General features: G+C 51.1%; 1 protein-coding gene across 3 annotated transcripts in view; it reads left to right on the forward strand.

Moving 5' to 3' along the window:
- The window catches only part of LOC116938557 (arf-GAP with GTPase, ANK repeat and PH domain-containing protein 1-like), a 176,386-nt gene that overhangs the window by 112,091 nt on the left and 43,345 nt on the right, over positions 1-20,950 (forward strand). For all 3 annotated transcript variants that reach the window (XM_076059408.1, XM_076059407.1, XM_032945827.2), the window contains exons 11-13: positions 693-1,341; positions 11,473-11,574; positions 17,190-17,339. In XM_076059408.1, coding sequence (XP_075915523.1) covers positions 693-1,341; positions 11,473-11,574; positions 17,190-17,339 — 901 coding nt within the window. The remainder of the gene's footprint in view (positions 1-692; positions 1,342-11,472; positions 11,575-17,189; positions 17,340-20,950) is intronic.

Here is a 20,950-nt window from a genome sequence, read left to right on the forward strand (position 1 = left end):
CGTACTGTGATGAACAACATTCACTGTGCCTACTAATTTAAAAATACTTTTCTCTTGTGGTGCGGCATAAAAGGGGCACCTCACCGTTGGGTTTTTCCTCAGGTTGACACGGTCTATTGATGTTGATTTTAAAACTCTTCTCTTCTGGGTTTCCTGTTGACGTTGTCGACGCTACCGCTTAAAAAATAAGCCCACGCAAGGATCAGTGATCGTAACGATGTGTCAGCGCTCCCAATACAAGGGTCTCAGGGGGTTGGGGGGTTTCTTGAGGGATGGCTGAGCAAGCTCGGACAAGTGGCAAAGCAAATCTTAGATCTGTCCAGAAAAGGGGCAGCAATGCAAACGTGAGCAGACAAGAAGATGAGGGATTAGGTTGACTTCCAGTTTTTCACACACACACACAAACCCAGTAGTTATCGTAAATATGATATTTGTAGGTATTTTAAATGTTTTCATATGTTTTGTATTCTCTATGTCATCCAATGTCAGTGCCCTCATCATAAAACATTTTCTTCCCTGAAATGCCTTCAAATGGCACTCCTCAGTAAGCTGCCGAGGGAGCAGTGAGATCAGCAATCGCAAAACGCCACGCGGTTTAAGGCGAGTGAAACGCTCCCTCCCCGTCTTGCCTCGCGAAAATGAGGACGCCCTTCCTCTTCCATTTAACGATGGTCGGTCGGTGCACGTGACAGGACTACATGCAGAACGTGCACGGCAAGGCCATCGACCTCCTGCGGACGACGGTGAAGGTTCCGGGCAAGCGGCCGCCCCGCGCTTCCTCCTCCAGTATGAGCAGCCTGGGGGGCGTCGGCGGCGGCGGCGGCGGCGGCGGCGGCGGCGGCGGCGGCGGCGTCGTCTCCTCGCCGTTCGCGCAGCAGTCGGCGCAGGCCGGCGCGCACGCTTGGCACGCCGCCCGCCCTCATACCGCCTCCGGTGCGCAGCCCAACGGTGCGCCGGGGGGCGCGCGGGCGCCCCCCGGCGCGCCCGCGCCGCTGTCCTCCAACGCCTTTTCCGCGTGCCCCTCGTCCCTGCCGTCGACGTCCATCCTGCAGCAGCTGCTGGGCTCGAGCGCGGGCCACCGCGTGTCGCCCGCCGGCGTGCAGGCCGCGTTCGGGGCCTGCTCGTCGACGCCCTCGTCGCCCGTGTCGATCGGCGCGGCGGGAGCCCCCGCGCCGCCCTCCTGCTACTTCCCGGCGCCGTGCCAGCCAGGCGGAGGCGGCAGCAACGGCGTGCACTCGCGTAGCGCCAGCAGCAACTCGTGCTGCGCGAGCGGCGGCGCTGGCTTCGGCGCCGCGGACCTCGGCCGGGAGCTTGGCGGCGTGCACATCTCTGGCAATGGAGGTTAGTGTCCGTCCGTCCGTCCGTCCCCGTGCCACCGCGGTTGTTGTCGTCAGCGTTGTTAATTCGCGAAATGTTGCACGCCAGCTGTGCGAGCGCGTGAGAGGCACGGAGCACCCTTTGGACCGCTCTGCTGCAGGCCGTGTTAAAAAAACGAGTGAGCGCCTAACAAAGCATCAATTAAGTCGATTCTGGTTTTTTTTTCTCTCCCCGGATCGTGACAGTTCAGCAAATAACCAGAGGGGTGAATCATCACATGCCTAAAAAACAACGAGGAAGTAATTTTGTCAACGTTTTCCTACCATCCTTCAAATGTCTGTCTCACCATAACTTTAATGGGCATGTGGCCAGTCGTGCGTCTGTCGCCGAGTTAGGTGGCCTGTATTTGGCGGCGATTACAGCTGAGGAATGCGTGATGGCCACGTAAATTCCACTTGCGCGACAGCGACGTTGCGGTCTGTCTCGTTTCGGCAGGGGCGTGCTCCTCGTAAGGACACGCTGTCGGCTGCGCAGTAACTTAACAACAAGAAACAGGTTCACCCGAGCCTCAAATTACAACCCTCAGCCGACAGTCACTCTCGCTGCATAACGAGTGGCTCAGGTTAGGCGGGACATGGGAAGCGCATCCTGAAAACGATTTTTTTTGTCCTAAATTGACAGGTTATTTTTTTTTGTAGAACTACTGAGCTTGCGCCGTTGTCATCGGCGCACATCGCCGCGTGACGAATGCGTTTCAGACAGCCGTGCGCTGAGAAGGTGCCTTTGCGGCCGTGGCGCCGGATTTGACGTGGCACTAGCGTGTGCCCGTGTTCGTTCACCCGTGCGCGCGTGCAAGCACGGCGCTGAGGCAATCCACCGCACCGGCGCAATCAGTCACTGTCCTACCGCGCGTGAGGGATGCCTCCCGTGCCACACAGCGATGTTCATTTGCCACTGATCGCACGCGCCTCGTTTGGGGACGTTCGGCTCCGTAACACAGGGGCGGGGTTAGCAGGAGGAGGAGGTGGTGGAACAGTTGTGGTGGTACGGCAGGAGCAAGGAGGGAGAGGACGGCAAGGGCAAGGCTTAGCGAACAAAAATAATAATAAATAATCAAGATACATTCATAATCTTACAAAAAAATGCAGACAAGACAGAGTGCGGGATGAGAAGTGGGAAGGGGGCGGGGTATCGTACGGAGGCTCGTTTACCCCTGAGAAAGGTGCATAATGTGGAGTGATTGCGGCCTCAATCATGATAAATAGCTGCTCCCTTTAATAGCAGGGTAATGATAGGTGGCGGGGCCACGTGGGCGTGGGGTATTAACTACGGCCTCCTTCCCTGGACGGCGAACCGGAGCTTGTTTTCTCCCCCCACCGCCGAGGTGTGGGCTCGCGCTTCTGCCCCACGTTTCCACGTGGAAGTTGAGGCCAGGAGGGTTCGTGGGGTGGTCCTTCGGTGGGAGACCACGCGACTTGCAAGTGCAATTTCGCGTCGTGGTTTTGGCGGCGCTTGAGTGTTTAATTCGTTCCCGTTTGAAGAGGGGCAGTGCGCACTTTCTTTTGGTCGCGTGAAAACTTTTTTGCAACTTCAATCTGTGAGCTGGCGGAGATGACGGAGGAGATATTTTTCGCAGCATTTGGAAATGCAAGTCACATTAATGAAAGTAAACTTTCCATTTTGTAACATTAGCAGACTGTGTATAGGGTAAGCGTGCATACATGTTTGTGCCTTCTGTACGTACACACATACAAAGTGTCTGTGTGTGTGTATGTCTGTGGGTATGATGCGGTGGAGTAGCGGTTAGCACGCTGCACTACGAACCCGGCGTCCCGAGTTTGATTCCTGCTCAAGGTCAACACCACTGACAAATATCTGAACCGGTCTTGGGCCTCCCCTAGGTCGCCTCAGCCTCTAACGAGTTCCTGGTGCGGTGTGTAAACATCCGCACTATGGAGACAAAGGCAGCCGGGCGTGGTGCTGGCCACCCACCGCCTCGTGTGCCGTGCCAGCCTTCATAGGTGCTCGCTAACGGCACTTGCTCCAACAATCTGTTAAGGCTATAGAGGGTAACCTTGTTGGTATGATGTATACCTGTCATCCATAAGCCAACATTTGTGTTTTAGCAGCATGACAGAAATCGCGATTGAAAAAATTCAAACAAAAATGTAATGTAATATCTGTCTACTGAAACAGATAACTCTTCTTTGGTTATTTCGGTAAAGTCACGTAGAATGAGAATAAAATAATAAAATAACACAATAAAATTCTCACGACGTTTCGACCACAATGCAAGCGGCCGTCTTCAGGTGAAAGGTACAGACCTGTCGGGATGACAGAGCTTCAATGAACGGTGTAAAGATTCGTAGCGACTTTTAAGCTGGTTGGGAGAAGTGAGGCACCTTGACAAAGGGGTTTACATATCAAATAGCTGAGGGATTAGCTTGTGACTGGTCACAGGAATGGCTATGTTAAAGTCAAAACCTACACATCCACAGAGGCTACGAGTAATTTAGCATTGAAATAGCTAAGGGATTAGCTTGTGAAAATAGCTGAGGGATTAGCTTGTGACTGGTCACGGAAATGGCTATGTTAAAGTCAAAACCTACACATCCACAGAGGTAACTAGTAATTTAGCATTAAAATAGATAAGGGATTAGCTTGTGACTGGTCACAGAAATAGATGTTAAAGTAAAGGCCTACACATCTATTTCTGTGACCAGTCACAAGCTAATCCCTTATCTATTTCAATGCTAAATTACTCGTAGCCTCTGTGGATGTGTTGGTTTTGACTTTAACATAGCCATTCCTGTGACCAGTCACAAGCTAATCCCTCAGCTATTTGATATGTAAACCCCTTTGTCAAGGCGCCTCACTTCTCCCAACCAGCTTAAAAGTCGCTACGAATCTTAACATCGTTCATTGAAGCTCTGTCATCCCGACAGTTCTGTACCTTTCACCTGAAGACGGCCGCTTGCGTTGTGGCCGAAACGTCGTGAGAATTTTATTGTGTTATTTTATTATTTTATTCTCATTCTACGTGACTTTACCGAAAGAACCAAAGAAGATGAATCCTTGCAGTCACGAAAGCTTTAAATCGACAGATAACTCTGTTACCAACATTCCTACACTTGTACATATTTGAATTTCTGAGCGCTCCAACAATATAAAACCAAAGAACTGCAATTACCGTATAAACATTTAATCACATACACTTGACGCAGTGCATGTGGTTGCCTGCATTTATCAGCTTCTAATATAGCAACAGCAGCCGTAATATCGGAGTGAACTTCACACTCTGGTCTCGATGGCCAGCCGCAGCATTTAGCACGGCTCGCATGCCTCCGCTGTTTACCGAGCGCCTGTGTGTGGCGGGGATCAAAGGGGAGGGCGAGCGTGGCTCACGGCCGGTGGAGTCCTCTCCTAATCCACCCCCCCAGCTTGCCCTTGTCCTTAGTAAGCTCACGTCCCGTCTCACTTGTACCGTGCAGATCCCGAGACTTGTGGAGAGATCTCAGAGTACAAAACCGTGCCTGTTGTGCCCAGGCATCCAGCTCGGTGGGTGTGAGTGTTGTTGAGGTGAGGGATGTGTGTGTGTGGGGGGGGGTGTAGGGGTGTGGGTGGGGGGCTGTGGGTTGAGGGAGGCTGGGGTGGGTGATGGGTGGGGGGAAGGTTAGACCGGGCAGTTAATTCACTGTGTCCTCCATCGTCTCCCTGAGCATGCGCTGCCACCAAATTTAAATAATAAAATAAATGTTCCCTGTAATTGAATGCTTGAATATTTATAGTTACTGAATGCTAATGCCGCCAATGAATATTAACCCTTTCGCCGTGCCCGCGTGGAGGCGGACGTGCCAGCGCGCCGTCGACTCTCTACCCGACGATGGCCGCGCTTTGTGTGCCAGCACGTTTTTATTTTCTGCAACGCGCAAAGCAAAAAAAATAGCCGTGCCCCCCCCTCCCCCCAGACACGGTTGTCGCCAGTTCCGACAGCGTTTACAGGCGGCTGCCCCCCGGAGTTTTCCTCGGCTCGGCAGCAACAACCGGTCACTTTGAAGTGATGTGGGCGCGAAGGGATTACCGGCGGCAGCCTCGGCACGATCGCGCACGCTGGAAGGCTGCCGCCGTTGGGTTTTGGAGTAGCTGGTTGTCGGGTGTTCGGGGAGGTGGAAGAGAAAGGGTTTTGGTGGTGTCACGGGTGGGGAGGAGGGACGAGAGAGGCGGGTAGTTTGTGGGGGGGGGGGGGGTAGTGGGGGGTAGCGCTCGCATCGGTGCTAGCTATCAGCAGCACTGCTCGGAGTGATGAGATGGCGAGATAATTGGTACGGGCGGCATGCGTTCCATCACGGCAACACTCCAGTGGAAAGGCATTTAACACGCTAATGTGTCTCCGATTCCTCTTTTATTACCGCCGCCCTGGATGGGCCGAGGCTGGTGGGGGGGGGGGGGAAGAGAAAATGAGAGAGGGGCAGAGAGGAAGGCAGAAGAGAAGTGAATTAATGAAGCCTGGAAATAGATTTGTGTGCATTGAGTTGAGCGAGCTTCGAGAAAATAAGGGGAAAAGGGGAAAGGACAGACAAAGATACAGCGTGGACAAACAGAGCGCAGGTCAGCGCACATTTAGCAGCTTCCTGTTAGAAAACTGCAATTTGTGGCGGGTATAAGTGGGGGTTGTATTTTGATGTCTTGAGCTGGCATTTGGCTGATTGGTTTCGTTATGGATTGCTCACGTTGCTCATGGAGAATGATCGTGTGATGTTGATTAGAGTGGGGGGTTTTTTCCATCTTAGTTTGTGTGCACATTTCAAGAGTCCTGGTGAGTCACCTTACAAATTCCACATCAGTGCTGACTTTCATGCTGCATCTAATAGCGTGGCACAAACAGCAACTGAACTGAAAGCCGTGTTAAGGTTTTGATAATTTATTGAGAAACGGGGGGGGGGGGGGCGGAAAAACAACAGCGTGATTAGTTGCTAATTGACGTGGACTGGCATTTTTGATCGAAAATGGAGCTTGGAGGTCGACAGTAATTACATTCCGGATCTAGCGTCTTAAAGGATGCGCACTTTTAATCATCGCTAATGAGTGATGCTGTTTTGTGTGTTTTTTTTTAATCCGCGGAATCGCGTTTGAAGGGAGATCTTTAGATGTAAGAGAGCGCGCGCTGTGGTGCGTCGTCTTGGGCCACAATTACACGGCCGCTGATTAGAGCAAGAGCGAGTGCTGGTGATAAGCGGTGAGACGTGGGAGCTGGGGGGGGGGGCCCATGTGGATCTCCAGGGTGTGGAGAGCAGGGGGGGGGGGCACCGTGGCAACACCTTCGGTGGCCATTCTTGGGGGTCGCGGTGCAGAAGGACCGTGTCGGAGAATGTGTGTCGCTGTACGTGACTGAACATTCGCTGTATCACGAAGAACGGCGCATGCTGCGTTATGCGCATATATATGTGCGTGGAATATACCCCCCCCCCCCCGTGACCGCACAGGATGGCGGATGCCCTTCATCCAGCAGTGGATTGACAAAAGAGCGTTACATGTCGATAAGAAACTAAATTAATCGGTGTATCCCTCACCTGTTGTGACGCACGGATCAGAGACATTGACGGTGACGAGGACAATGGAAGAAACATGCTTGGAATGACACTGAGAGACAGGGCTTGGGCAGGACTTGTCACGAGAAGGGATAGTGGCCAGTGGTCAAGACTGATGATGGAGCGGCAGCCAAAGGAGAGTAACCTCGACCGTGGAGAAATCGGATTTGTTTGCGGGAGCTGGTTGGATTGTTGCATCGCGAGACTATGAGAGTTGGCGATGGCTTGTGGAGGCCTTCATCCAGCCGTGGTTAGATCGTGGCCGATGATAATGATGATGATGTGCATCATGTGTATATGCTGTGCGTATGTGTGTGTATTGTTGTGGGGAGCGGTAGTGTAACGGTTAGCGTGCTGCGCTACGAACCTGGCGACCCGGGTTCGATTCCCGCTCACGGCGAACACCGGTGGTGACGATTATCTCAACCGGTCCTGGGCCTCCCCTAGGTCTACTCAGCCTCAAATGAGTACCTGGTGCGATGTGTAAATATCGCCGCTAGGGAGACAAAGGCGGCCGGGCGTGGTGTTGGCCACCCACCCCCTCGTGTGCCGTGCCGGCCTTCATAGGTGCTCGCTAACAGCACTTGCCCCTACAGTCTGTCAAGGCTACATGGGGGGTCTTTGTCTCTTTTTGTTGGATATGTTGGTTTGAGTGAGATTGAGAGATGGCACTCTTTTGGTAGAGCAGCTGGGGTCCCAGCGGCCTTGAGTTCAAATCCCAGCCAACGTCATCTCACAACGTACTTGCATACAAACATTTATATCCATCCCGATTAGCCACTTACATCGTAGATATCTTACACATTTAGCGGTCTACTTTATGAAGTATGATTTGCGATGATACAATTGTAAAAAAAAAAAGCTTATTTAATACTCATTATAATGACAACTTATCCAGGAATGTTTGGCCAACAACAATTAACATGTATGTTCTCAAGTGTGCAGGTGATTGTGCAACTATTTACGCACATTGAATACTAAATTGGGAAGAAAACGAAAAAATGCCCCCTCTATATTATATATGATTTAATATGCATAATCTACAAAATCGTTATAGAAATTATTATAGAATTCATCGGTGATATTAAGCAATTTTAAGTCACGGTGGCATTTTTTTGACTGAAAATATTTTTTTCCGTGTTATCGTGAAACACTCTCCACTATATGCAGCAATGCTTTCAGATCCCTGAAGCAGAACTGTTACGATGGCCTGATTGTTTACAATCGCGGTTGTGCGGTGGCGCAGTTGTTAGTGCACTGCGCTATGAGCGTAGCAATCTGGAGTTTCACTGTCAATTGAAGCTAACATCTGAACCACTCCTTGGGCCCGCTTTCTCTCACCTGCACTGACCAGCATGGTGAAACATGGTCAAACAACCCCCATGACTGACACGGTACCTCCAGAGAGGCCTTCATCGACACAATACCTTTGAATAAAAAAAAGATCCCGTTACTGATCTTTCCACACGAGGCAGTATTGGATCGTGTGCATTCTGAAAATGAAAAAAAACATCAGCGGCGCGTATTATGTCCTGACTTTGCCTGCCACACCAGGACAGCGTGATGACATATTTCATTGTTTACCGGCACCGTGCTCGCACGCTTCCACCACAGCCCATTTATTCTGAGTGTTAATAGACCCCAAATTGCAGTAAATGCGTTGTGTGTTAAAGCATTTCTGGGCGACGCAGTGAGGAGCGCTGCTTGCGGTCGTGATGGGCAGGTGATTGACTCGACGCTCATTATGGGTTTAACAGCCTCCCAAGAGCGGGGCAGATTTAGGATCCCGATTATTTTATTTTTTTTCTCATTATTTTATTTTGGGGTGGGGAGCGGTGGTGGGAGGGGAGGGGGAGGGGCAGTTGTTGTGGTGGAGGGCGGTTGAGGTGGCTGCGGCAGTAATGGATGTCCCGGTTGGAACTTGGGAGGGGGCCGGTGGGAAAAGTGGGGGGGGGGGCGGCGGGGGGGCGAGGGGGGCAGTTGTGCAGGGTTTGTTAATTCAATTGCCATTTCTTGGTGGAGTGTGGGGGAAGATAAATGTGAGCGGGAGATATCGCAGGGTGTCTGCGTGGTCGGTTAACCGCGCTGGGCGCTTTGCGGCCGCGGCCGCCCCTGGCCGCGTAGCGACCATCGCGGCTCAGCGCGGCACTGCGGCCAAGCCGAGCGGCGCGTCGCAGGCACCAGCGCCGATACAAAGACGATGGCTTTTGTGTCTCTGCGTTGTGTTTCCGACTGTTTTACCGATTTTTGGCGTTGTGTCACTAGCTGCCGATTGCACTGCTGCTGTTTGAATAAAACATTCGAAAAACTGAGATGTTAAAACTAATGATTTACTTACTATTTATTCAAAATTCTTCAGCATTGTGTATTTTTTCCACTTTTTTCGGTTATTTGCGACGATTATATTGTAAGTGTATGGCGCCTCCTTTTCCTTGTATTGTTTTCCCAGCTCATCTTGCCAAAGAGATATTTATATCAATGAGCTCACACGAAGGAAACCATCTCTTTACAAACCTGTTTTGCACTTTTCAAGAGACAATTTAGTTCTGGGGTGAGGATCACTGTGCATCCAGTTTGCCAGCAAATGTTTGTAACTTGCCCTACAGGAATACATATCGATAATGTTCAGCCATGGCCATGGCTAAACACATGACAAACCCTGGCCCCAACACTAACCATAACTCTATCCGTAACCCTATCCCTGCTCAATACATCAGCCGGGCCCCCGAGGGCCCCGTGTCACTCGTGTCAAATAAGATAAATCCAACGACCGAAGCCGGCGCTGATTGAAAGTGAACCTCTCTGATCGGCGTGCACGTCACAGTTCATTACTCGGCGACACGGATGAACGTGCTAATTATTTATCTAACGAGTCCACTTACACGACGCTGAAAGCAAGGTCGGTCTGCTGCGAGTCGCCCTCGCGGAGGGCCGCTTGGCCGGGAAAGGGTTAAGTATCTGTCACGCTCAGTAATAGACTCCACCAATGGGCAGTCACCAGGCGCTCTCGCCTGCCATTATCCCCCACTCCCCTGCCTCCCTGCTCCACCTGCCCCCCCATTACCCTTCCTATTCTCGACCACCACCACAACCCCCCACGCTAAATGATGCTACGCGGGGGTCTCCCCTGCTGCTGCCGCGCCGCGTGTGCTGGGGTCCGGGCGGTGGGGGCCTTAAGCTGTCACGAGCAGACCCATGTGTCGCGCGAAAAGGGATATTATAACGTGCCGCCGCAGTGCCCCGCAAAGGTCATTTATTATTCATGCTGTTCAAACCTGCCTATTCATTTTGAATGTCTGCGCCGGCGAAACGGGAAGGCGCGCAAATGGCTGACTAATGTGCGCGGTGATCACGAGCTGTGCGCCTCTCGCTCGCTGCCAACCGCCCTCCTCAAGGCTCACTTTGTGACGCCGGCCAGCGCTACAAAACGTACGTCCACGTGCTGGGGAGAGGGGGTGGCAGCGGGAAGGAAGGGAAGCGGAGGGAGCGGATGGGCGTCCGTGCGACCAGCGTTACCGTGTCGGATTTGCATGATGGGTACCTCCCGTGTATTCTCTGCAGCAGCCAACGCCAGTTCTAGCTCTTCCACGTGGCGTGCCGTCCAACGACGTGCCCGCATTTCGTCGCCTTGTTATCCCTCCCCTCTTCTGTTCCTAAGTGACTTACGTCGTGCCTCAAAAGTGTGAAAAGATGGGTGTTTGAGACAGGAGTATTCGCCGCGTTATTGTACGGGTCAAAGAGTTGGACTGTAACCAATGGAAAATCAACCTCTGGCCGTTTAAGAAAGTTGCATGTGGAGGTTCGGTAGGAGTTTCATGGGCGGGTAGGGTTGGCGGCTTGAAAGTTAGGAATAGAACATAGCGACGACGTTTTGTAGATACAATTTGGAAGAAGAGGTTTTGTTCGGTGGGTTATGCGTGCAGGATGGAGGAGGGCAGGTTACTGAGACGGCATTGGAGTGGCACCCAGAGAAGGGGAAGACCTAAAACTGGATTGTAAGATATTTGAGGAGAGGAACTTAAGGATTATATTTTAGCATGACATTGAATATGGAATCGATGGCAAGATGTGGTAGCATCCGGGGCATTTGTCAAAATGACCTCTTGACCTTAACAGGACCATCCGTGTAACAAATCAAAGAATCTTAAACTTTATTCGCTTCTTTTTGTGTTCGACAAGCATCAATGGAGCAGGCAAGACCTAAATGGTACGGTTGCATGGGCTGATGGTTGTATAACTGATTTGCATAATGATCCTTTGATTTGGGGATAGAGGGAATGAAACTGAGAGGCAGAGCCATGCAAGAAGTGGAAAGACAGTGCCGTGGAAAAGACTGACCAGGACTGGACAGTTGTGGAGACAGATGGCAGATGGGAAGATAGGAAGCCATGAAAAGATGTCATCTACCACCTGACACCGGTGGTGGCTGAACACAGTGATGTCGTCGATGGTGAGGATCATTGCTGTCTCGTTGCAGAAGGGCTCTGCGGAATGATGATGATGATGATGATGTTGGAGGTGGTGATGACGATGGTGATGATGAGCGTTGCACTCTTTCCCTTTGCAGGAGTGCCGTCTGAGCGCTCTGCCAGCACCACCAGCCTCGCCATGCACCAGCGCTCTGCTTCGCTCTGCAGCTCCGAGCACTGGATTGACGGCGGCGCCTTCGGTGAGGCTGCGTCCGCCCTCGCTTCCGGCCCCTTCCCCGGGCTCGCTTCCTCCCCACGAAGCCCTCTCGCCCCTCAATCCCCGACTTCTCCTTACCACAGTCTTCTCCAAATCCCATTCCATTTGCCTCCCTTCCCCGCCACGGCCTCACGTTTCACAGTCTCTGTTCCACGGAGGCAAACGGCCGCCACAGTTTGTGACGGTTTGGCTCTGGCCAGATCCCTGTACTCATTTCCTTAACCTTTGAGCTTGGATATAATCGCATTAAACTTATATTCTTGGTTCTTTCGATAAAGTGGCGTTGAAGAGAATCAATAAAATTATAAAAGATATATAAAACAATAAAATTCTCACGACGTTTCGACTGCAACACAAACAGTCATTATCAGGTGTGAAAACCGACGGCAAGAAACATTGAAACTTGTTTTGTTTTTCTATCAAATATTTAAACTTGCCAGAGCCACAGAGGGTGATTCGTGTGTCTCTTTTGTAAATCTGTGCAGCTGCCACTGGGGAATGCAGTGATTGATTTTAGAGAATTAAGCAGGAGGGGAGGGGCAGCTGTGTGAATTTGGACACGCCAGGAATTGCATTGTGGTTTTGCATGAATGTTGGCATGGGCACCCACCCCGTTGCTTTGTGGAATCGTTAAGATTCCACGTTCGTATACAGGAGCCGTGGCCTAGCATCTTGTGCGAATTGTGACACGTATGCACGCGTGTATGTTGAACTTCTTTCGCGGGGGAAGAACACCAAACTAAACACATGAAGCAATTCTAGATTTAAAATGACACAGCTCCAGTTGGGCTTCCTAATATAAGAAGGAAACTGGTTTCAGACGGCCGCAGAAGCGCATCTGAAAAGGAGCGATGCAGTGTGACCGTCTTTGTTCGATGTCTCGCCGTTGCGAGGAAGACCAGAGTTGGCGCGATGGTTTATGCTCCTTGACGAGATGGGCAAGGTAGTGTGGCCCATTTGTGGCGAGTACTTTGCGTGCAATGAGTGTGACCTTATTTATGTATTCGTTCGGCAACAACACGCCAAAGGTTTCTCTTTGAGCTCTCACCAAGAGGAGGAGGAGCCCCTGACGGAGCTGGTTGTGGCGCCAATTTATAAGCGACTTTTCAAACAACCAACACGAACGTCCCAAAAGCACTCAGCCTTTGTGCGTTATGCAAAAACCATCAGTATTTTCTGGAAAAGTGCATTGTGATCCTATTGTGATTCTCGTCAGTCGGCTACGTACGGTGCGAAGGAAGTTGAACAGACATACATACATCTAATTATATTTGAGCAAATGTGAGCGACTGATAGCAGCGGCGGTGATGGCAGAGATACACAGCACTTTTCCAGGAAATTGATGATTTTTTGCATCATGCGCAAAGGCTGAGTGATTTGTACACAGTTTTGGGTGCGTTTTTTAACTTGTGGTTTCTTCAACATGCACTATTTTTCAGTTTTGATGGGTTTTTCTCACCATTTACAGATTTAGTGAAAGCTACATTGCAAGTGAACATTTGTTCACAAAAACTAGTTAGTGGATGGTTAAATGCACAGATGCTGCCAATGAATGCGAGGTTCGATGTAGTTGTCTGTCCAGTATGACTTCATGAGCAAGCAATAATAGGTCTTAAAATTGACATCTTGCCTCCATAGCGCAACAACCTCACTCCACAGAAGTGACACCTGGCCTCTCCCCGAGAGACCTTTAGCAAGTGGTTGGATTTCCCAAACCAAACTAAACACGCCCAAAATCCTCGTTAGCAGGAATTAATGTATCTCCGCCGTCCCGTGAAGTTGAGGTTCGCCCTTGTTGGGTTTTTTTCTTTCTCGTGTGAGACTCGGTTACAAATTGCGGAGACTCAGCTGGGTTCCGGACAGCGTGGCGTGTCGCCACGTTGCGCGGGTCTCTCCTGTGTGAGCGTTGCCATTAAATGTGATTTCTGGTGCGATGCACGAGAGGCGGGCCGCTTTAAAGCGCCACGTTCCCCCGCCGCCGCCGCCGCTGCCATCACTGCCTCCACAACCACCACCATCGCCACCATCACCATAATCAATACCATCACCGCCGCCACCATCGACACCACGGCCACCACCGCCGCCACCATCGCCACCATCACCACCACCGGAACCATCACCACCACCACCGCCACCATCGCCATCATCAGTACCATCACCGCCGCCTCCATCACCATCACCACCACCGCCACCACCGCCGCCACCACCATCGCCATCACCTCCGCCACCACAAGAGCCTCGGTAACCGCACGCCAACTGATGAGAACGGTCCCTGCACGCTCGCACCAGTTTCATTGTTTAAACTCACTTCACAGGGCCCTCGTTTGTATGAAAATTCACGATGCAAAAAAAAAATCCCTGCAGGAAACGTGCAGTAATAAGAGGAAGCGTGCTTCTCGGCAGAGGCGTTGCCTCAAAGGAAAGTACGGGGGTTGCTTTATTTAAAGCAGAGACGGTAATTGATTTATTCATCAGAAGAACTGACGGTGTGATCTTTCGTTGTGCATGTTGATCTTGTATCTTCACTACAACCGGTAATGATCGGAATTTTTTTTTTTAATGTGAGCGTCTCTTGACTTCACCTCATTTTAGCTGACTACAAAAAGCTGACCCTTTTTTTGATCCGATGTAAAAAAAGAAGGTAAAGCGAGAGACGGCGGTTGATTGTTCTGTTGCGCAAAGTCTCTGCGAGTCAGGCAAAGGAACACTGTAATATCGAATAACCTGGTTAAGGGTTCGGAATTCAATATGAAGACCCATCTAATTAGCGTCGGCTCTATCAGGGTTGTAATTATCTGGAATGTAATTTGGGAAGGGATTTGATCAGGTCCATTTAATCCCATCACCAATGCCTTGATCCCCCTCATTACCCTCAACTCGTAGAAGGGCCAAAACCAGGCAGGGGGGGGTGGGGTGTGGGGAGGGGTGCGGAGGGGCTGAGGACGGGAGAGAGGGGCTGCTGGGGTAAGTGGGAGCTTGGGGACGTGCGTGGACTGTGGGTGGATGGCGGCAAGGAGTCGGGCGTGAGGCCGGTAGAACAGGGGAGGGAGGAGGGGGGGGGCATTCACCATGTGTGTCTTCAGGTGGCATCCTTTACCTAATGGGGTTTTCTTAAAAAAAAAAATCCGTCCGTGACTTTTCCTGTAACCGCTAGGATTCTAGCGCTTGCAGGGCGTCTGTGAAAAAGAGCTTCATAGCTCATCGGATTCCTCTAGTTTAAATACATATTCTGATTCTGTTATGATAAAATTAACTTGCGTGCAATTTTCCGGCTCCATTATTTGCAGGAGCTTCTTCATTCAGCGATGGAGAAATGCTCTCACGGCGAAAGCAGCTTTTATAAATGAGTAAATAGATGTAACGGCATCAAATGAGTATCGTCAGAATCGTTGAGTGGGAAAATATTTTAAACAGTGCTCTATTTGTAGGATACGCGATTAAAGCTCACTTTGCTAAGTATTTTTAAATAACACGCGGGGCTTCACGACTATATATATCTTTTTAAAACGTTAATTAATTTCTTACTCTATATATAACATTAGGGTACCGTGGATAATCTTCAGAGACATTCAATATCAACAATTTCAAGCAGAAAATGCTCTTACTACCTAATCTGCAAAGTACGTGGGCAAATCATTAGGATGCGGAATTGAGCAATGAAAATTAAGGCTCGTGGTGCTTTTGTTTCAGGACAACTAAGCATGCGTTTCCATTTCACGTAGAGCAGAGGCAGAGAAACAAAACGAAAACGAGGTTGGGGCATCAGAAAATTACTGGATTGTGGTGAAGGGGCAATTGCCGTCGTGTCACTTCCTGCACAGAGCGAATTAAACCGGGGCAGCCGCTGCTGCACAGGGCGTCTAGGTGGCCCGGCGCTGCCATGGCTGATGGCTCATTTGGTCTTCAAACTTTTGCGGTAATGAGGGGCATCTCTTTTTCCGTGACAGAGCCCACCCCCCCCCCCCCAACACCCCCCCACCACCACCCCATCACCTCCAAACCGGCCTCCCCACCAACAACCGCACTCCCCACGACCCTGACGCTCTTCAGTGCACCCGGAGGGATGGAGCACTAGATTAAGTGGTGTCGGGTAATTACTGAGGAGCAGGCGGGTCAAACGCTGTTGTCATCTCAATCGCGGCGCGAATGCCTCGTGTTCCGTACGTGGTGATGTCGTGCCGCTTGTTGTACAGCGCGCGGGACGCATGGGACACGTGAGACGCGTGGCGCACGGGCGAGTGGCAAACCCGACACAGGTCGTGCGTCGAAGACTTTTTCTGTAAACGATTGTATTTGGAACTACCAGCGCACCAGGTGCTGGATGGAAAACTTGCAGCGAGGATTTCCACGTGACGTGAAATATATATATATATACCGTGTAATAGAGACTTGACCTAAACTCGTGTGAGTATTCCTTCCCGCGTTAGATTGAGAGTATTTTAAAACGTCACAACTATCACAGCAATCTTGGTCAGGACGCGTTCCTCATTGTTACATTTCAAGTCGCGATAATTGAATCGGTATCGGCGTATGACGGCGATATTAAGTAAAAGTGAGTAATTCGAGAGCTGGAGACCTCGCGAGAGCACAGCTGCTGTTGTCTCTGAGCCCGACGACGAGGGCGTCTGTGCCACGCGGGCCCTCGGGCGCTGCCTCGTTATTTACGAGCGGCCTCAGGGGCCGGGACATGGGGGAGGGATGAAGGGCGGGGGGGTTGAGCGAGGGATAGATTATCCGGTTACACGTCGTCGTCGTCGTCCCCACCCCACCCTCGAGTTCTCTCCATCGCCTGCTCGCTCGCTCGCTCGCCAGCCCCCGTCCCGTCCTCCGCCACCGTCGTCCTCCCTCCACGAGTTTACATCCATGAAGCCCTGTCGGCCACGGCGGCGAGCGGGCCGTCGCACCTGACACTGGCGCCGCGAGGAGGCCGTGCCCGCACGGGCGCGCTGTGAGCAAACTGGGCGGGGGGTGTGAGCGGGGCGACAGCTGCGAGAGCGCCGGGCGCCAAGCGACGTTGGAGCTTGGCGTGGCAGCGCTCCGCAGGATCACGCGCTTTTCAAACGGAGTGCAAAAATTACCACAGCGCGGGCATAATTGCTTGTATTTACATTTTGTTTTCATCAGTATTTAAAAATGCATTTGAATTTTTAAAAGTGTTTACGCAGCAGCTTGCTTGTGCCAACAAAAAACTTCAGAATGTGCAGTTTGTAGTTTATATTTATTTCGTTTCATCATACGCTGTGCAGTGCTGTTTTGTTATTAATGTACATACGTATATTTCTTGCCAATATTTAACATTCTAAATGCTCATGGAGGGATAACAAAGTCCCGTTTTAAGTTTTCACTGCCAAATGTTAAAAGTTCGGTTTTGTCACAAAGGTCAGCCACGCGACTTCAAACGGCAATGCTTGCCGTACATTCAGAACCTCCAGCCAGTCCTACAATGCCGTGCCTGCATCCTCCTTACCCAAACACTGGTGCCACTAATTTTCTTATAGCCGACCAGTGCATCGCTGATGTGTCTTGTGTGTACGTGCGTGCGTACGTGCGTGCGTGCGTGCGTGCGTGCGTGCGTGGCTCGTACCGCGCGTGCCGCAGACGACAGCGCTGTGGACTCGTCACACTTCAGCCCGGGCTCCCCGACGGGCCGGCGCGACGTTCCCCCGTCGCCGCACGCCGCCCGCAGGAAGGGTCGCTGGAACAAGACGGTGCGGAACGGCCGTCCGGAAGGCAGCACCAACAGCGAAGGTGAGCCACCGACTGTGCGTAGGTGTGTGGAGAGAGGTAGTGTAGCGGTTAGCGCTACGCTGCGCTACGAACCTGACGACCCGCGTTCGATTCCCGCTCACGGCCACCACCGGTGACGATTGTCTGAACCAGTCCTGGGCCTCCCCTAGGTCGACTCACCCTCAAATGAGTAACTAGTGCGGTGTGTAAACATCGTCACTGGGGAGACGAAGGCGGCCGGGTGTGGTGCTGGCCACCCACCCCCTCGTGTGCCATCCCGGCCTTGATAGGTGCTCGCTAACAATACTTGCCCCAGTCTGTTAAGGCTATACGGGGGATCTTTTATCTTCGCATGTTGAACTTCTTTTGCAACGTACGTAGCCAACCGTGTTAATCGGAGGTACGGGGGAAGGACAACAAACTGAATACTAAAAGCAGTTGTAAAAAAGATAGTTTTCCATTTGGAAAGGCTGGCTGATAACCCACCCTCTTCATTCATCATCATCAGTCATTGTCTATCCACATCTGAATGAAGGCCTCCCAATGCTCAATCCCTTGCAGTCGATGCTACCATTTATCTCACTCCCACACATGGAGTGGTCTTGTGGTCTTCTTCCCTTGTCCATACGCGAAGTCAAAGATCCCTACTCGAGAAGCAGCAGCAGCAGTAGCAGCAGGAGGGAGTAGGTGCTGTTGGCGCAACATTCTTCATTGCAAGGCCCGCGGGCCACTGGCGGCCCCTGGTGGCCTTCAGTGCGGTCCCTGACGTGTGGCCCCCAACAATACACAAATGTGAAAACACCCCATCATTTTGTCAAATCCAATGGTTTCAAATGTGTGGTGGCCCTTACACTGATGTCTTATCGGTGAATGTGGCCCCCCTCTGAAAGTTGGTGAAGAATATTGTGTTAAGCGAGGTTACGGCCAATGCAGCACAGACACGGAGGGCGTGGAGGGAGCCAGCGCTTTGCCGTGACAGTGCTGCGAACTCGTTTGAGATCGAGGCAACCTGGGAAAAAGTGCATCACCGATCAGACAGCGGTGAACAGCTGACAATTAAGGTGGTCATCTTCAGAGTGTTCAACGCATAAAACGACAAACCTGTACACTCCGTGAAAGAAAGTAGTTTTGCCCTTGTGCATTTCTAAATTTGCAACATGACATTGTGGAACACCGTAATGTGTGTGATTGTGTCGGTGACATGTGCAGCAGTCTGGACCTTCGTGATCGTTGACAGTGATGGGGAGAATCCACCAAGCGACTGAAGCAACTTGGTTAAAGCGGTCGATGTACCTTGATTCGGCTCATTGAGCCACACCTTTTAAAACAAAAATTCAAAACGTGATATTTTCTTTTTTGCGCTTGGGGTCTTGTTGAGAAAAGGCGATAACTCTCGACTATTTAACGATGAAAAGGCACTTCAGTGGTGAAGAGGGGCACCATGGTGGCGAAACATGATCTCCCTCGCCCAGGACACAGGACGACGTGGGCTCGATGCAGACCTAGACGCCTGTATATTTGGAGTTCGCGTGTTCTCTCTCCACGTGGTGACATAGACTATTTCCGCGGTCCTCCGGTTTTGCCCTCCACATTTAAAAATATGCATGTAGATTATCTGGCTAAATATAAAGTCCCACATATGATATAAGCCACCTCAATGAGCTATCTTATGTGGCCAGGTCACCTCTGAAAGAAATGGAATTCATCAATGGGCTTTACCATGTACATAAATTAGTTTTGAAGCCTAAGAAAGGCCTCACGGTCGTGGAGAGTGAACGAGCAAATGAGCGAGCGAGCGAGTGGAAGGAGAAAGGGGAGTCGTGCAAGATGGCACACGAAGAGCGGTGACGGCGCGTGAAGTCATGATCAGGTGACCGAGGGTCCGATTGCGTTGGATCCAAATCTTAGCGGCTCTTAGCATCATGGACGACATTCTCTCCCAAACGCCGGACAGAGTGCCGAGCTGATGAGCCCTTTAAGCCCACATCAAATTCTTGGGGTGAGATACTGGAGTATATCATGTCTGACACCTGCCCTGCTCGCTATGTGTTAAGCAGCTGTGAGCTAATTTCCTGTAGGTGATTTTTGACAGCCCATAGCAGATCTGGTTTATAGCTGAGGCGGTATGTTTAATAGGATCACTGAGACATGTAATGTATTTTTTTTCTCGCTTTTGGGGCGGAACTCTGCTTGTTACGTTGTTGCGACGTACATTACGATTAATTTCATTTTATAGGAAGAATCACATAATGGGATATTTAATAAAATCTCAAAGATTGGATTTCGGGGGAGTAGAATTGCCGCGCCGCGTGTGGCGTTTTAACGCGTGCCGGTTAAAACGCGGCTCCCAGGGATTGTGCACTGGAAGTGCTCGGGACGGAAAGCGCTGCTTCCTGAGAGCAGGAGTTGCCCACACTCTCGGGCACTGACAAACGCCGTCTTAAATGAGACTTTGGGCATCGGGGACAGTCGAGAAAAGCTGCTTTGATACGGCGGTTATGGAAGGCCATGTTTTTGTCAGCACATTTTTCACGGCGAAACTCCACGTATGCGTTTCTAAACTGCCGACAGCTGAAAAATCGGAGCTGTCGTGATGGTTCATTTTTATCTTGTTCCGAATGAGAGACAGCCGTGAGCTTCAGAGCACACACCCACCGAACACCCATGTGCGCGCCCATGCATACGCATGTTAACGTACACACAGGCGTGTTCACGTGGACATGCGTCCAGATGTACGCACATTCACTTACACATGGACGTGTTCAAAAACCACACCAATAACAACCGCCATTCACCACTAAGACACTTGTGCGAGACTAGGTACCCTTTGAGGCCACGTGAATTGTCGAAGGCTCACTGGCAGGAGGTCACGGGGCCATGGGTTGACCGACTGAGATGACTGGCAGATGCACCAACTGTGCTCCCCATTGTGCTAACTTGCTGCGTTTTAGTCGCCCAGCGCTCTGCTCATTGTTGTGAGAGTCACTCCTTTGCCCTCCGTTATTGCTGGAGGGCGATTTCCGCCAACTGCCCAGTACTGTCCTCCACAGAGACCGATCTTGCCACCACACGTGATGCTGCGTGTGTATATATATTTGTAAATGAGGTTTCCAGACAAGTGTACACCTAAATACACACACAGCCACAACGACACATACTCACAGGCAGGCCACACAACAACGCATACTCATGTACCCAGAAAGTGTATGCTTAAAAAAGACAAAGATCCCTCGTTTTGGCCTGAATAGACTATTGGGGCAAGTGCTGCTAGCAAGCACTTATTTAAGGCTGGCACGGCACACGAGGGGGTGGGTGGCCAGCACCATGCCCAGTCACCTTTGTCTCCCAAGTGGTGATGTTTACACACTGCACTAGTTACTCATTTGAGGCCCAGAACCGGTTGAGATAATTGTCACTGGTGTTGGCATTGAGTGGGAATCAATCTCGGGTCGCTGGGTTCATAGCGCAGCGCCGCTAACCGCGACACTACCGATTCCCCGACTCACAGGTAGACCAGATAACAGCGCACACTCATACCCACACACCCGGACAAAGTATACACCTAAACACGCACGCACACACAGGGCTACAATTACACGCACACACGTACCCAACTGCCTGGCACACGGGGA

Source organism: Petromyzon marinus, chromosome 4, assembly GCF_048934315.1.
Source record: "Petromyzon marinus isolate PM22_M1 ecotype Great Lakes invasive population chromosome 4, UKy_Petmar_22M1.pri1.0, whole genome shotgun sequence".
NCBI classification, from domain to species: domain Eukaryota; kingdom Metazoa; phylum Chordata; class Hyperoartia; order Petromyzontiformes; family Petromyzontidae; genus Petromyzon; species Petromyzon marinus.